Source organism: Antennarius striatus, chromosome 10 (assembly GCF_040054535.1).
Source record: "Antennarius striatus isolate MH-2024 chromosome 10, ASM4005453v1, whole genome shotgun sequence".
In the NCBI taxonomy this organism is placed as follows: Eukaryota; Metazoa; Chordata; class Actinopteri; order Lophiiformes; family Antennariidae; genus Antennarius; species Antennarius striatus.
The window spans coordinates 2,629,332-2,647,500 of NC_090785.1; the positions used below are offsets into that span (position 1 = coordinate 2,629,332).

General features: G+C 44.0%; 1 protein-coding gene across 4 annotated transcripts in view; it reads left to right on the forward strand.

Moving 5' to 3' along the window:
• The first annotated feature begins 227 nt into the window (after window positions 1-227).
• LOC137602392 (LIM and calponin homology domains-containing protein 1-like) overlaps window positions 228-18,169 on the forward strand; it is a 42,071-nt gene continuing 24,129 nt past the window's right edge. For 2 of the 4 annotated variants that reach the window (XM_068325073.1, XM_068325075.1), the window contains exons 1-3: window positions 228-466; window positions 16,769-16,839; window positions 18,022-18,091. In XM_068325073.1, the coding sequence (XP_068181174.1) occupies window positions 371-466; window positions 16,769-16,839; window positions 18,022-18,091 (237 nt within the window). In that variant the 5' untranslated portion in view covers window positions 228-370. The remainder of the gene's footprint in view (window positions 467-16,768; window positions 16,840-18,021; window positions 18,092-18,169) is intronic. The other 2 variants (XM_068325072.1, XM_068325074.1) reach the window with 2 other exon arrangements.

Below are 18,169 nucleotides of genomic sequence, written 5' to 3' on the forward strand. Positions count from 1 at the left end.
TTATTATTATTATTATTAATAATTATTATTACTCGTGCTAATTAATAATAATTTTATTTTGTCAATGAATTTTCACCTCGACTCAAGCTTTTATTTTGTATGACTGTACCGGAAGTTGTGTGGATGCTGACGCTAACTTGCTAATGGCCGTCGGCCCACAGACTCCCAACAGAAGCGACAGCGTCAGCACGAACTTGTCCGTTCGCCTCGCCGGTGTTGCCGCCGCCGCTGCTGCCGCAACCCCCCCCCCCCAAACCGAACCGATTCACGGCTATTTGATCATTTTTTTGGGCGGAAGTGCGCAGCTCGGAGCTGCTTTTACACGTTTATTTTTTAATTTGCAGGCTCGGAGAGCAGCGCCTCTTCGCTCATGGCCAGTCCGGCCAGTCCGGCCGCAGACGCGGGACCGTCTCATCAGCATCACCCCGCAGACTCCGCGGTCCAGGAGGCGCAGACGTGGATCGAGGTGAGTACTGGGTCCGGTTCCCCGCGCTCACTCCCACGTGTGTCCTGTTTCTTCATCATCACGTTGTCTTGGTTACTTGTGTGCATCGTCACCTGTTGAAAGGTGACTCCATGGAGACTGTACCTGCAGCTCATCAATGCATTTATTGGGAATATGATTTATTATCCTGCAGTATACTGAATTTCTTTTTATCCACATTTTGACTCCTCATATCTTCCCTTTGTGCAATAATGACATTCTATTCTAAATAAAGTGTCACCCTGAGCCCCTTAAATGCTGTGGATATCTGTCACTTGTTTTTGTGGGTGTCATTGTGCGGGACCTGCTGCCGTGGGGCCTGCTGCGTGTGTTTTAGCACTAAACAATGAATGCATCATGTGGAATGGATTTTTGCTTCATTGCGCGCATGCTGAACAACAATCACACAAACAAGGTTTTGTTCTGAGGGGAATTTCAATCACGGCACTTGCCAACCCCCCCCCCCACTCCATCTGTTGCATTTTGACTTTGTCATCCCGCATTGGTGGACCATCCGGTTGTCGGCCTTAAACGCGGCCCTGAACTGATGCCTGTTGGTGGAACGCAGCCTCAAATCTAAAGAAACGTTACGTCGTTATGTTTTGTAGAGACTCAGCACAGGGGAGTCTAGGGGTCGGCGAACCTGAAAATCTCCCACGATGTTCCACCACTTTGGAGATTTGGGTTTAGTTCTGTAAATATTTACCAAAACCAGTTTTAAAATTGTCTTTGATTAGAAGCACGCAAGAATCTGGAATAATCCGGCACCTCTGGCTGGTTTGTGAAGATCTTTACCCATGTGACCTCTTGGGTCCACATCTCCTTGGTCCAAAAAGTTCCCAGGTTCAAGTCTGACCGTGCAAGTCTTTAAAAAGCCACTCCGGGTGTAGAATCCCCTGCCAGATGATGTCACTCCTGTGTTGTTGTTCCTCCATCGCCTGGGGGCTGGTTCCATTACTCTTGTACACACCTGGTGGCAGTCCTCCAGTCACCTCAGGGACCCAACGACGGGTAAACGGAACAACACAAAGTCAACAGCCAACAATCGGCAGTTCCTTCACGCCGACGCATTGTCTAAGTCGTGACGTGGGGCCAGACGTCATCAGGAGTCTCCTGCTTACCTCCATCCGTCAAAAACCAATCAAAATGTGCATCGAAACTCAAGCCGCGTGCTCCCAGGTGTGTTTGGTATTGTTCCCCTGGTGAGCCACGCATTACTGGCTGACAGCCGAACGCTCCAGCGTCTTCGCTGCTTTTCTTCTCTTGTTTAGCCTCGTCAATCATTTGTAAGTCGAGCTGTAATTAATCCGTGTTTATATCACGCCGAAGGCAACATTCAAATCTTAAACGTTCCGTGTTACGACTTGTTCGCAGCCAGAATGTTACAGATGGATTTTCATTTAATCCCCTTGTATCAGTTACTCTTAAATTTGGCGGATCGCTCAAACCGGCGTGCCAAAGCTAATCGCACAGATCCGATGTTGAAACTTGAATGAACGCCGTCCGATGCCGGTATTATGGTTCCTCTTGAGTGATCCCAACAGTTTGGCCGTTCACACCCCGGAATCGTCACGCCTTTCCTTGGTGTGTCGGATCGGATCTCACTTCCACAAACATCACCAGGACAAACGGACACGAATGTGTTTGACACAAAGGAAGGAATGACTTCATCTGCGACAAACAATTCAAGACTTATCGCAGACGTTCTCAGGGGTTCTAATTACCAAATGAAATCAATCATGAGTCTGTCCAGGCAGCTGCACTGTTTCGTTTCTACAGTTTGTTGATGACAACAAACTGACTGAGCTAACAGCTTAATTTATCGCACTTTTGATCTTGAATTTTACAAGATGTAGCAACAAATTTTAAATTTGTTCCATCTTGTAAATTCCTTCTAAGTGTCTCTCGTCTTGCCAACTTCCTAATCTGCACATCTGATTGTATTACGGTTGATAGTTTAGTGGTGAAATCAGTCCATCTGCTGCTGACTATGTATGGTCCTCCGATTGGATCACTCGGCTCGCGTGTTGACGGCACTTCTGCCAAAGTTTCAGTTGTTCTATCTGGAGAAGAATTTATCTTTCAGGCTGTAGATCGCTTCAGCGCGGCTTTAGCAGGAAGCCGATGAATCCCCAAGGAACAGAATTCAGCTCCATCACACTTCCAACTTGGAAATCGACTTGTGATGCATCATCAATGGAGTTAAGATGAATTGCAACCCGGGGGAGGGGGGCTTACCTGTAAAACCCGACACCCTGATGAAACATTCACAGCAGCGTTCATCGCCTCCTCACCCGGCGGGGCGCCTCGAGCGTCTCACCAGTAACTCACAGCACTAATGATGGTGTTTGGGAGTGACTGCCCCTTTGATGGACATGGAGGCCGTCAGTCGAGTTGATTTGTGAGAAAGAGCTCCAGGCGGTTTCCATGAACGGAAATCACCTGATTGGTTCTTGGATGAAGTGACTTCCTGTTGATTGTTGGTTTAGGACCGTTCTAAAATAACCTTAACGACAGTTAGTCTTATCAATCATTTATCTTTAGTTTTAACGTAAAATCTTGTATCGACAGAAATGTTGATTTTGGGATTTTGACATCTGGAATTATGCAGCAAATATTTCAGATCGAAATAATTTATTTTGGTGGCAGAGGTTGTGTCAACTCATTTTGTATTTTTTTAGTATGTCCTCTTTGTAACCCAGAACCCCAACCTCCTTTTTTGTCCAAGCTGTGGCATGTTTAGAGTCCCATGGAAAAATACAGTGTTCCATTGTGACATGCCTGAAAGGCAAGGTGAGATCATCTTGTCTTATACCCATACAGTGACAAACTATCCCTACTTTTTAAATCGCAACTAAGCCAGAACAGTGGATCTTTCAGAGGCATCAATCCCAAATAATCCCTGTACAAAATGGGTCTTCTTGAGTGGGCATTCAAGATCCTGCAGAAACTAAGCCGTGCCGCAAAGCGAGCATGTTTCGATCAATCTCCACGCAAACAAAGCTGGAATATTGACATTAAGGACCAACTTAATCCGGCTGGAATGAGATGCAGTATATCAGGTGTCAAGGAGGACTAGACGTGATGACAGATCCAGGTGTTTGTTGCAGAAACTTGGAGCGAAGGAGCTTTAAAGCCGTGAAGCAAGCCAAGCCAATAAGTAGGGGGAAAAAATTGGTAACAGTCGCCAAGTTTTAAGCCTGATGATGCTCATCATCCATTGGAAGAACTCTATCATCTTTCCACACTGCGGTTTGGACGCGTTAAGCTTGACGGATCGACGTCTGGAGATGAATACACTACAGCAAACGCGTTTTTCCTTGTTGGATGTCAAGTCAGCAGCGGAGATGGGATGAGAAATCCATCGCAGCAGCGTATCAGTAACTCTTCTGGCCTCGGGCTGTTTCAGAAAACCAGCGCCATGTGCTTGCGATGATCTGTAGTCGCTCCGCAATTCCATGATGTCATTCTCCGTTCGGGGGTATCCGTGGATCTTCTTACAGGACAGACTCACCTTTCTTATCATCGCTGCAGCTACAAGCCATGGGAAAATATTATTTCAGAAGGAAGCATCTGTCAGAGACGGATTTGGGACCAACCGAGGATGTCCCACCTCATCGCTCACCTTAATGCCCTGGATGAGTTGGAAATCCACGGTCTGCCACACAACCCCCGCTGTCAGACGATGACCTCAGATTGCAGTAGGAGGTGCCCCCTCTTCCCAGGACATACTTTATGTCAGCTAATAAATTTGATTATTTCCAGTTTCACAAGCGGCGTAAATCAAAATAGTTGATGTTGTTTATTTTCATTGCCCAAAGTGTAAAAATCACAACATAATTATTGATGGTCTTCGCAGCCAACCGGCAGCAGTTGTATTTTAAAAAAAAAGAACTGCTCTGGCACGTTCAAGCTCCTTCTTTACCAGCTCGGGTATCGGCACCATTCTCAATCATTCAATCGAGCAACAAGGGGTTAAACTGCTCAGGAAAAGCTCTTATTGTTCTGATCCACAATTATTTTCCTTACTTGAAAATGTGTACCCATCTATCTAACTGTAGCACATGGGCACATTGCAGAATTGGCGCTGAATGGTGTTCCTTTGTAGCGAATTCAACACTTTTTTAAACATTTTCTGTAGCCTTGAACGCACCGTCACCAACCATCATCCGTTTTGCTGTCCACGTGTGTCCTGCCTGCCATGCCCTTCATCTCAAGGTGCTTTCAAGTAAAGCAGTGAATTTTATTGGCTGCTGTTCAATGCAATAAGGGCAGTGATTTTCTGATGATATATCTGCCAAAAATTGACGGGCCAGAGGAAAAAATGCCAAAGCAGGGAGTAAAGGAAAGCAGAGTGGTTAAACATATCTCGTAAAATCCACCGGTGCTTCATTTCACAATCAAATATATTCAGATAAACTAGGTCACCGGGAAAAAGTGGAAGAAAACTAACTTCAGTCAGGGTCATAAAGGATAAAGGTGTCAATAAAACCAGCTGCAAAGCCTGTCGGCCACAGATTGAGTGGTGCCGTCGCTCCTGGAGGATTACAGATGCGATAGAAGACAGTTTGAAAGAGCTGATTCAGATGAGGCACAATGGCCTCTAATGATGTCCCCAACGAGGCCAGTAGACGGCTGATTCTTATGCAAAACATAGAAAAAACACTCATTATTGGAAAAAGTTCATTGTAAGACATCAAGAGTGTATCACCAAGACAATCGGCTGCTCCGTCTGGTTGTCCCTTTGACTTTGTGGCTGTGTGTGGGTGTGTTAGCGCCTGATGTCAGTGACAGGACGAGTGTTTTGAAACGGTGTTTAGCTGTCAGGTCTGGGTGCTCCTCTGCTAACAGGGAATAAAAGCTTTAGAAGTGAAAAGAGGGAGACAGCAGGGTACTGACTCTGCAGTGCGACAAACACACACCTACAGAGACAATAAGCAACACGGTGAAGGGTTGCAGGATGGGCCGTGTGCCAGGACTTCACACACATTCTGCAGGGAAGCTGTTAACTATCGTCGTCAGTCACCTCGAAACGAAATATACTTGCTGATGATTGCAGCACGTCGCTGTACGGAGTCTAGGAATAGGTTCAATTGGAGGTGGAACGTCCACACCACAGATCTGTCGCCTACATAGACCACAGATCAATAACGGTCCAAAGTCTCCCCCCAAACAGATGTTGACAATCCGATTCGGTCACGACTGTTTTCCAATCTTTCTCTGACAGTTTTCTGTCATGTTATCTCTCATCACTCTATTGATTGCTCTTATTCCCAGGGAATGTGGGTCGCTTTGCCTGCCTCCCATCAAACTCACATTTATTGGTCTTTCTTTGTTCTGTATTTAATTTACTCAAGTACTGTATATAGTGATGTGGAGAAGAGCATCGGATGAAGGTTTAGACAGATGTTCAGCGTTTGAAGCTGTTTTTAGCAGGTTTGAAGAACAGGACATAGATCTGGTGTCTCCACCGTTCAGGGGATGTTTCTAATTGGGTCAAAGAGGCTGAGCTGGTTTCCTAGTTTTCTGAGTTGTGGCTCGGGGGAGCTGGACTCTTTCTGACTGTCGGGGGAGCAAATGCAACCGACACCGGATGGCAGACTGACAGTCCTATAGCAACAACTTAACGTCGGTGAAGACTATTATTTTGTGTCCTGAAATCAGTCGCCCCAAGAAACAATGCACGCTCACTTGGTGAAACATTTACCAAAAATGTCTGGTTTTGCTTCTCTACTGAATTTATGCATGTTGATCCGATGTACCTTTGCTGAAACACAACTATGATCCTGTTCTTTGGTGTTGAACACTGAGCATTTAGTTAAACTGACAGGGCTGCAACAGAGTCTTCATAATGAGGTAGAAAGACTAGTCTTGAAATATTCATAAAATTTCTGTTGCACCAACACTAACAGCATAGCCTTGACTTGAAGTACGACAATTTAAAAAAGCTCCACCCGCTGGCAAAGATTCAAGAAATCAAATATTGTTTACCAAAGTGTAACTGTGGAGGGAACTATTTTTAGGAAGTCCTAACAATATCAAGTTATGTACTGATGGTTTAACCTCACTGACCACTTTGTCCACATCCATCGCTCTAAGTGTGATATGTTCCTTCTCTCCGTTTTTCACAATAGTTCACTGATTCAAAAGTGTAGACTTGAGGTGAAGCAACAATCTTAGTGTTTACCCGCAAGATGGTTGGGGAAGAAAACAAAAATTATACAAGAATTACGACTATAATCAGATCGGATTTGAGGACACAAAGCAATTTGTCAAGTATTCTCAGGCTGTAATTTTACCCAGAGTGTTGTGTCGTCTTGTACATCTGCCCAACTGAATTTTTACACTATGGTTTGGGTTACATTTAGAATTAGTGCTTAAGTGAAGCCATTTAGGGAGATCCTTTCAATGTTAGACTGTCTTTGTCTCTCGCAGCGGCAGAGAAAGAGAGAGATTGAGTTCCAAATGTCTTCTTGTATCGCTGTGTTTCTCACACACATTATCATCATCGTCATGTCAGTTACAGACAGTTAAAATATCGCAGCCATTCTGTTAATTTTGACAAGAATTCTGCCTCTCGATCTGTGACATCCTAGCGCTGGTAGGAGGTGGGTCAGGTTTCCACTGGGCCATTTTTGCTGAAAAGACAAGCTCTGTGTAGTGAAGGGGATCAGAGCATCTGCTGAATGGAATATGTATGACTGTACAGTAAGAGTTCTGTTCTCAGGGCCTCCTCAGGCTCCTTCAGACCTGGACCGCTTCCAGCTCTGATTCAGGATGGGGGGGCCTGGTTTTGAAATGTTGGCACCAATTTAAATTGTGACGAGGCGTTTCGCGACTCTCCTTGCGGTACTATCCTGATATTCCCAAACTTGAAGAATGCATCTCAGATCAGTGATAAGAACCTAAATGACCAAATTTAGTCCTGAAATGCCGTCTGGAAGTGTTGAATATGAATGGAACCAGCTCTGATAAATTACTGGCTCCAATTCTAATCTTCTGTTTCTGACCTTACAAGTTAAGTTACTTTGCAAACTGCATGTTCGGGCAACGTCACAAGAAAACAACGCTGAGCCTAAGGGGCGCATTTCTCTTTATTAAGCAATCCTTAAGATTTGGATTATATAACTTCTCTGTTTGGGGGTTGTAATCTAGCAGCAAACATAAGTCCATGCTGTGTATGGGATCACCCTGTCTGACCCCTGATCATTCTTGCCCTCTACACCATTGATTGATTGATTGATTCTGATCTATTTTGCTTGTGCAAGTGCATCCAGCCTTTTACGCAAGTTACCCCACTGTATTGAGTAAAGTATTGAGTTAAAAGAACACTTTCTAAGGAACCATTTAAAGTCTTTCTAATTGTGTCTATAACCCACTACATCATACTTAAACAGCAGCTGCACTCAGTTTGTTTCTATACTGTGTAGAAGTTTCCATTGTGCTGCATATGTGGCCAACGTGTCCTTCATCATAACGCCAACACTTCTCTCACTTCACCCATTAAGAGTGTTGGTTAAATACCTCCAATGGAATGGCTTAATTTCCAGTGCTGGTCTCTTGAGTACTGTTATCCCCATCAGCTTTCTGGTAGCAGGGGATAAACTCTAATCCTGACTAATCTAGCCAGTTGCACCTCCCTCTTTGCGGGTGAGCATGACAGCTCCTCTGGGTGGCCCGAGTCCAACTTTGACGCTATCTCTAAAGAAAGCCTCGAAGCTTATCTGCCTTTCGTTTTGGCATCCTTACCTTTACCTTTGAGAGTCTTATTATATCTGTCTACAATGCATGCAATGACATACAAAGGTTATACTACTGCTAGTTTTTGAAACCAGTTTTTGGTTCGTAGTCCTGAAAGTGAAGGGCTTTAGACTTGCTGGTTGCCCCTTGCCGCCAAGCTCAAACTCAAAATGTGGGCAAATTGGCGACTAGATCTGTTTCCATTGTCGAATCAAATAATAGCCTCATTCAAACAGGCAATCCTCTGCAGCGTCCAACAAGAATTCCCTCCTCTGTGACCTTTTGATCTCAGTCAAACTGGACCAACCGAGGTGCTTATGTTGCCACCTCCATGTGTGTTTTCACTGTGCATGCTCAGAGGACAGGCGCGCAACTCAACAGCGAGCATAGAAGAACTATTTCAGCCGCTGCCTAGATTACACTAGCAGAGCAGCAAAAGCTGGCGATGGCTACGAATAACTTTCACTAAAAAAAATGAGAGAAATTGATTATCCGATTACAAGAATTTTCTAATATCTAAGAAAAAATCATGTCATCATAATCATAATCATACATCATAATGTCTCTGGTTGATCTATTCGGCAAGTGATAGGATATTTCTGATATTGTGTTTCATAAGAGAGTCGACAATGAAGGCTGTAGTTGTGCTGTCTTTGAAAAGTACTGTATCAGCCCTGGAATTCTCTGTGTTAAAGCCCCTTCAGCCCAGGGGAGAGGCACAATGGCAGGATTTCTGTGCATTTGGAGTAAGGAAAGGCTGGCTCCAGCCCTTCCTTTTCCTAATGGGAGCTCACTGCTAACGTGGACTGACAGACGCCCATGTTCCCAAGGCTGACAGAGGGGCTTAGTCTTGGCAAAGAGGGATTCCATTGCATTACACTTCCACATTTGAGATTGAGTCTGTAATATGGGGTACAGTGGCTATTACCAAGCTTTAGAACTTTGTCTGGAGTAGTTGTGTCCTTCAGTTAAAGAATCTCAGTTACATTTATTTAATTGGTTCATCAAAACTGATTAATCGCTGTCAGGACGGTGTCACAATATTGAAGATCTCATGTGGGCTGTTATGTCGGAGTTGAAATGGAAACCAAGTCATAATGGAATGAATGTCAAGTTTCTCCTCAAGTGGATGCTTCAGCATGATTGCACCGCTGGATCCAAACGTCCTCCACTTGTGAACGCAGACGTCGACGTAAACACGCTGATTAAACCCCATTGTGCGCTGCTGTTGACACAGAATGTCACTGAAGCTACTGATTAGTTCAGCCATGCTGCAGACAAAGCTTTATAATGAAAGAGAAGGGGGGATGGGGGGCAGCATGCCTGGACACGTACATGATGAAGTACAGGATCTTATTGTGTTGAAAGTTGAGGCAAGTTTGTTTTGGCTGGAGATCAAGTCTTGAAATGACAGAATGAAGATGAATTGAGTTCTTATCAACCTTATTATATTCGCTAAGGCCTAACATCTGTTGCCTAGATACCGCGTGGAGGACTTCTCCGGCAGTCTGAGCTAAATCTTCTATTTCTGTCACCAAGAAAACTCTCAAATTGTGTTCTGTAGATCTCACATCTGACACCCACCCACCCTTCTTAAAGCTGGATGATCCAACAAAGGCATTGGGTTGTCCATCTCAGCCTCCCTGTCTGTTACCCCGGCATGGCGGCTGGATTGACGTTACCTCCGACCACATGGAGGGTGTAGCAGGCAGGATATTGGAGACTAGCGAAGGCCCCTGGAAAAGCCCCCGCTGCTTAGAAAGCTTCCCTCAGAGGTGGTGTTGACACGGAGGCCCTTTGTGTTTGATCCAACCAGCAGGGGGTTGTCATGAGATGACGTTGTATTTCGGAAGCCCTATCTACCTCATATTTTTTTGCGATCTTTACGCGAGACGCTTGAATGCATCCCTTCAAGCATTTTCATTGGGTTTCTGATGTCACGGAATGAAAATGTATGTGACGTCAGTCGACAAGGCAGACGTCTAACTCCAACCGGGTGCAGTAACTAAATTGAACAGGGGGTATTTGTGCCACCAAGGGGAGTTCAGAGGACCTTGGAGTGTGCACTGAGTACAGGGGTTGAATGTTCATTCCAACTATCCACCAACACTTAAAACCAGTGTGGGCCGGCACAATGAACGCCCTGTGTGTCCCCATCCCACCCAAATGTCCTTCTAAAGGGGCATTGTTGGTGAGATCAGACAGTTTTCCTTCCTCCCTTTTCCAGCAGCTTTTTACCTGGTGGTAGATTACTAACGGGTTATCAAAACTTTCAAGTCTTTCACTATTGGTGGGATGTGTTCTGTTATTCTCACCTCATACCTGCTTTACCACGTGACCCCAATCAGAAATTGTTTCGTCCTTTTTAAGCAACGATCGCTTTCCCTTCTCTTTACCCCCCAAAAAACTGCCAACTTTAAACCAGACACTCCTTCCTTTCCCCCAATGTGGGCTCAAGACCCAGCTAAGCCTCGGAGGAGAAAGGAGAGAAAAATGTGGGAGTGAATGGAGGTGGAAGTGAGTAGTGCCAGTGGGGGCCAGGAGTGGGGTTAATCCACAACCCAAACATTGTTCCATCATCTAATCAGGGTGGAAATGAGACAGACCATCTGAAATACTAACATTTAGCTAAGGGCCAAGCCATTTCTAGTTGCATGGGTTCCTATCAAGCGTCGACCAGAACGGGAGGCATGAAGATGGCGACAGGACGTCTCGATGCCGACTGTTTAAGCTCTTAGGAAAACAAACATGGACGCAAGCAGGCTAAATGCTAGCTGTGTGCTAGGAGTTTAATTTAAAAAAAGGTTTCTTTTGAAACCTTGAAGAATTAAAAACATTCCAGACTCAATTGAAAAGATTTGTGATTTTAAATTCGTATGAATAAGTTCAGTTGCATCTTCTGAATATAAAGTTATATAAGCTCTAAAGGTGGTTCTTTACATACTTGGATGACAGGTGTTGGAATATTAGCATCAGTGTGTTCGTTACATTACATTCCTTCACCAAGAAAGAGACAAATATCAGAAGACCTAGAATAACATCGACGTCACATGATGTCATCTGAGTCGTTCCGCTTGATTTAGCGAATCACAAAAACCAGGTCCAAGTGTGGAAACCTTCTAACACCTGGTTTCTGGCCCGTCTTTGGGAACCATTGTTGTGTTGACTTCTGTGAGTGTGTGTTTACAGCAAGTTGTGCGACGTCTCTTGAAATCACCAACAGATGACAGATGTTTGGAGGAATGTTAGTCTGCAGGTGTTGATAAGAAGAAGTCTTAAATTAAATCTTATCTCCGGCTGTGTTTTTGCAACACTGGTAGCAAAAAGGACTAATAGTGCTGCAGACATCAATGAGCCAACATGTCATGTTTACAGCCAACACATGTGAAAATGGTTCCATGTGAGGAAAGAATTATGAGTATAGTTATCTTTTGTTTCATCGTTAGTTTGAATTTCACCTTAATGCTCTCTCTGCACCAATAAAATCAAGTGTTTCATATATTTGGCGTCATCCAAACGGGGAGCTAACTTCCAGGTGGTCTTCAGATTTATACCGTTCGTCCAAAACGGACGGCGTCTGGACAAAAAGCGGGTCGGTCTCCGGAGACAAAGGTGTTATATCGAAAACAGTCTGGCTAGGGAGGGCTGCTGACAGGTCGGCCGTCCCTTGGGTTTCGTGGTTTTCCATCACTAAATTAGAATTTTACCAACCGTGATTTTACCTTTGTAAAGACTATATCTTTTCGATGAGGTCTCTTGGTTGGTTGGTTTAGTTCTTGGTGAAACTGAGGGTTATTTGTGGGTCAATTTTGTATTGATTACCCATGACAGGTTGTGCACTGATAGCCCAACACTTGAATGGAACATAGCTTCCAATCAAATCTAACCAGTGTGTCCTGGTAGGAGGAACACATGAGTAATCAGTGGTTGTGTAAGTTCTTCCCACGCCAGATGTCCGCCGTGTGCTCGGGAACGTTTACGCCTTTCGGATTAAAATGAGAGCACATCCAAGTAAGTGTGAGCTCGATGATAGGTGATGATCGGTGTCAAAATGTGTTGACGTAGTAAACGCTGACAAAAAAAAGTCTGGTCATCTGTCCAAATAACGCCCTTTACAGTCAAGGTGTTAGTTTGATTCTTTAGCTCTGGACCAGAATCTTTATTTGAGTCTTCCTATCCTTTTTTTTTATTGTGTTCTCGTGACCACAAATAAACACAATTTGTTGGCGCTATCCTCAGCGTGTGGTTGGCACATGTGAACGATAAACCTGTGGTGAACCAGTACAAAGGTCTTACACAACACTCCGTCCCTCGCATCATTTCCCTCGTGTTGTGTTTCTGTTTGAAAATCGAGTGATGATTTTGCAGATTTCAAGTTTTTCAAAGTCTTTGTTTCCTAAAATTGAATGCAGTTCATCATTCATGTTCATCGGGGGTGGCCCTTTTTAAAATCGAAGCGGTTTCGGCTTCGTTCACGGTCGTCTTTCGTAACAAAACTGAGCCTGAATTTTCTACCATCATCAAATCAGTCCATAAATATTCCATTCAAAGGCTGTGGTCTGGCTCTGTTTGGACCATTGAGGTCTAGTGTAGATTCCACTGTATAACAAGTCAATTATGCTCCATTAACTGTCATTACCTGTGATGATCCCCACTTCATAACGGCCTCTCGTTGATTGGCTCCGGTCTGGGCAGCTCCAGCGTCCGGATCAGTCCGACTGTCCGTGGTGGGATCTGCAACTGATTTGGGTGATTTTGTGGTGATTTTGTGCGGCCTCTCAAAGAATGATCCAATATTACCCAACATTTGATTAAACCTCTGCTAATTTAGGAAGACGCCACGATGAAAATTAAGTAATGAGGAAAAAGATATACAAGCTGTTCTGTTTTCCAGGCCCACATTGGACCCAGATGCCTGAAAAGCAAAGTCCATCTTCGTAGATCACACAACATTTAGTATGGCATCGTATTCTTTTTAGTCTTTATTTGCTGCGTGATAATCTGTATTTTTCTACCAAATATAACTTTATTTCCTGTCCTTCCAAATTCTATATACCACACGGGATTTGTGTTGTTCAGCATCTTTTCAACAAGAAGGAAAATCTATACATCTAATGATTATTTTCAGCAATGATTAATGAGTTGGTCTGGATTTTTTTTTTTTACACAATCTAATCCAGTGTTATGTAAATATACAGAAGCAAATTCTCATATTTGAGAAGTTGCAACAGGAAATCTTTAATCGTTGTTTGAGTTCCCAAATAATTTGACTAATTTTTTAAAAAAAAGGCTTCAGCTCAAAATTCAGAACGCCGTTCACCCGCCGTTTGTCGCCTCAAGGTCAGCAGCGACGCCGCCCAGAGAAAAGTACAAACCGACGTCATTTGGCCTCAAGTGTTCTTGTGTTTTCTCAGCATTGTGAGGAAGAGAATTGTTAATCGACTCCCCGCCGTCCTCGGTCCATCCACCAATACGCCAGAGCACTCCAGTCACAATAGGACATCCCCGCGGCGGCGGCGGCGGCCGCCGCTTGTGAAAAGGTCAGGATGATTGAACGTTGGCAGATATCGCGTCTGACATTTGGCTGAACTTGTTGAAGAGACCCCCCTCCAACCACAGCTCACACCACCCCACCCCACCCCTCACATGAACACCAGTTTTAATTATTTGTCTTTCGGACATTTTTATTCATTAAATCCTAATTTTTTTCCTGAAGCCTCAGACTTTATCTTTCATTTTCATCTCAGGGGAACTTCCAGGTTGCAAACCGTCGTTCCGTTGGAAGCATTTTACAGATTAAACTCTGTTGCCAAGTTAAATTAACAAGATTACTGGCTGAAGGCCAGGAGCCCTGTTTACATGTACTCCTGCACATGCACCATTGTGTTGCATTCAGTCCGGATTATGCAACCTACTTAAGGCGGAATACCTCTGTGTGTGTGTGTTGGGAGCACATGCCTCTGTTTACATTCGCCGGCCTATGAGCAAACAGCTGTCAACGGTTTAACGGACTGATTGCCCTTCGCCTCAGGACCTCGAAGGAAGTGGAGTTTAACTTGAAGTCACGGAAAACCGGTTTTTCTGAGAATTATTGGTGTTTCATTTGAAACAGGTAGTCATGCAAAAGACTCTGTTGGATCATCGCAACCTGTAATACGGACCAAAAGATGGAGATGTACGTGATAATATACGTACAGAAAGTTCTTCGATTTGTCCTGCAAAACATCGATTTGCAAAGGCACTAAGCAAAGGAAGCAGGATTTGGCAATAACCAATGTTTGGTCTGCAGAGTTCATTCATGCATTCATAAACTAACACGAGACTTCCTTCTTCTGTGGATACCAGAAGTGATGGTAACGACCGTTCTGGACGCAGATCCAAAAAAGCTCGACTGGGTTTTGGACGCGAAGGGGTTTTCGTAGAGCAAGGAAACGGAAGGGAGGAAAAAAATGCCAACAAGCGTTATTTTGTAAAAAACAATGCAGGCAACATTCCGCTGAAAACAACAGAGGCAACACATTCCTGGTGTAAGCTGAGTCGCCTCACATGATGCAGCGCTTTTTAAAACGCTGTTCAGACCCAGAAGCTTCCAGTATTTTTTAGGAGGTATCCCACCGTGGAGGTGCTGGTTGGACTTCCTCTGACATCATGACATGACAGGAAGTTAAACCTGTGTGTCAGAGGGTGTTAACACTGTTTTTCTTAAATTATATTTGACTCTGAATTCATTCTGTGTCATTTCTAAAATGTCTTTTTGACTCACACTTTCTGCAGACGCGGCCAATAATGAGAAAAACGGATCCCTTTCATTTAACTCAGGTCAAACTTGAGTTATGCTAATGTGCATGAATCCCAAAGGACACAATATTAACTGACCTAACCTCTAAGACACCTGGAGGTTCGACATCCTTTTCAAGATTTATGGAGCATGGGTGGGGGGGGGGACTTCGACATCTCCTGTGAAATTCCTGCATTTCCAATTGAAGCCACTTAGATTTCGTCTCATAGAAAAGTCTTTTTTTTTTGCTCTTTCTTTCCTCAAACTGCAGATGAACCTCCGTCGAAGCGGTGAAACGTCACCCAAACGTCTTTGAGCGCTCACGTGGATGTGACACATTAATTATTGATGGAAGAGATTCTAAATCAAGGTCATCTCCTCTCAGCTGGAGGGTTTTTTTTGTTATTTTTAAAGCTGCGGATATAAATATATCTAGGCCAGTGGATCTGAGCTGGGATCAGGCTTCGCATGAAAACACTGATTCATAGAGAGGTGGACGGTCTGCTAGCTTAGCGGCTGAACATCGACTGTTTGGTAAACATATGTGCATTCGGATCAATGAGGATTGATAGAGTTGATCAAATCAAAATCAATATTTTCTGTCTCCCTACTTCAACTTTCCCTTTATAACCTATGATGCATTCTTCTAATTGTCTATTTTTATCTGCCTCTCTCGAAAACATCTTGTTTTGCCCCCAATCCACACACACACACACACACACACACACACACACACACACACACACACACACACACACACACACACACACACACACACCGACACACACACGCAGTGAATCAAGGCCTACTGTCGGCCCCCTTGCTGACAAACAGCAGTCCGTTTCTTTTGTAACGGGTCCAGGCGCCCCCAAAAAGAGCCAACAAGCTGAGAGAAACAGGCATCCGGGCCGGGCGGCCTACGCTCTGCTCCGCCACGCTTTTTTCTTTCTGCAGCTGTGCAAATAAATGTAGAAGAAACTCCCCAGGAAATTCAAATCTCGTAATTGTTTTGGAGTCGAAAAGCCCCCGAATCACCTCCTTTTTATTTCTTTTTTTGGAGGAAACCTCAGATTGAATCTCTTAAAGGAACAACTGGGTATACGTCTTGAAACGTGGGGGGGGGGGGGCAGATTTTTCTCAATTACAAAGGGTTATTTTGAAAGAAAGTGTTGCGTAAATAAAGATTAAAGTTCAAAACTTGTTAAACTCCTGCACCTGGATATATTTTAAGGTCTTTTTTTTGCTTCTTTTTCGTAGCAGAACTTTCACACAGACCAAATAAAACAAGCCCCACATGCCTGATATTGTACTGTCGTCATGCTAAAACACGCTAACAGGCAGCTTCTGCTCCTCCGAGGGTCTAACTGTTACGCGATAAATCCCCTGTCACAACACATTACCCCGCCAGAGCCGTTTGCTGGGGGATGATTGTGGCTTATGTCAAGCTTGTTAGCCTTTAGCGCCGTTAACCAGAGAGGAGACCTGATATACGGCCGGCGGCTCTTTGTGCAGCTCTCCATACCGTTTCCTGGATTTACCGCCGAGGGAAAAAACGTGAAGGGAGTGTTGGTCGAGGTTGACTGGCGTTGTTTTTTTTGTTTTTTTTTATTGGTTTCCATGTGACCTTTGTGTGTGTGTGTGTGTGTGTGTGTGTGTGTGTGTGTGTGTGTGTGTGTGGACTTCTGATCCAGAGAAAGTCTCCATTGTTTTTCATTTCTAATTGTTGCGTATTTGCCAACCCGGTCCCCGTTTTGTTCTTCCTGTAGGCCGTGACGGGAAGATGCTTCGGTGACAAGGATTTCAGAGAAGGTTTGGAGAACGGGATCCTGCTGTGCGAGTGAGTTCTGACTACATCTTACACTCTTTTTATTATATTTCTGTTAAATAGAATCGATAGATCATTAACGGTTGTAAAGATCTTTATTACTTAGCCATGCTGGAACTCTCGTCCGGCCCTTATAATGAGTCCAGGTTCCGAAGCGAGACTGAAAACACACACATTCCCATCTGACAAGTCCAGCGTTTACACCGTTTCTATTGTGAACACAAACATCGCTTCTAATTTAACGGCGTCCCCGCTGGTTTTGGAATTCCAGGAATATGATGGAAACTTCCGGAGGGTGCAGTCGAGTACTCCAGGGAATAACAATCGTCCTTTTGGTAATCCAAGCAGCAAAAGCAGATTGGACTTCCTGTGTACGACTTGTTTTTGAATCGCACTAATTTCACAAGCCAGAAAAAAAACAGAAAAAAAAAAACAAAAAACACCAGCTTCTTCCTTCTTTTCTGGATCCGAAGGGCATCAGGAAATGTGTTTGTCCCCCAAAAGATGATGCTTTTGTGCCGCCTGTATTGTGTTGGTGATGATTTTGTCCGTTTCTTTAAAAGCTAAGGAAGTACTCTCACTCTCACAGTTGTTTCCTCTTCCCCTTAAACCCGAAACACGTCGGACTGTTTGTCAGATTTTCCTGCAGATAAATTCATTTGTTTCCCCTGGTTTTTTTTTAAAGAATCCATCTGTTGTTGCTCAGAAATCAGACTAATCTTAGATAAGACGATATTATTCTCTACTTTACTTTTTCACATATTTTTGATAAGTTATTCCGGGAGAAATCCGGTACAACAGGAAGTGTTGTGGATGAGGTGAACTACAATGAACATCCCAGAACCGGTGACATCCAATACCCGGTTTGATTCATTCCAGCGATTCCTCTGATGAAAACACAAATAGATGAAACTGGAGAAGGAGAGAGGAATTCAGACATAGAGGGAATAAAACTCAGTTCCTGCTCTGGGATTCTCCAGATACACTTCTTTTTGTCCTTTTTTGTTCCGACTCTTTTCTCCACAGAGACGCCCACAGTTTCACTTTCGCAGCAGAGTCGCACTGGATTTAAACTCACTTTGAAATGCATGATATCAAATATTCATCATAAATATTAAAGGTTTTAATTAAAATTCAGCTTGTGATCTATTCTTCTTCCCTCTGGGCTGGGTTCTTTTTTTTTTTTCTGGTCAGGCTGCTGAGCTCCATTAAACCCGGCCTCGTGAAGAAGATCAACAGACTTCCAACGCCTGTCGCTGGACTGGTGAGCCCTCTCCTGCCAAAATAAAATCCGTTTCCTGATCTTTTTTAGTTTTTTTTTAACTTCACAGAAGCTGACAAT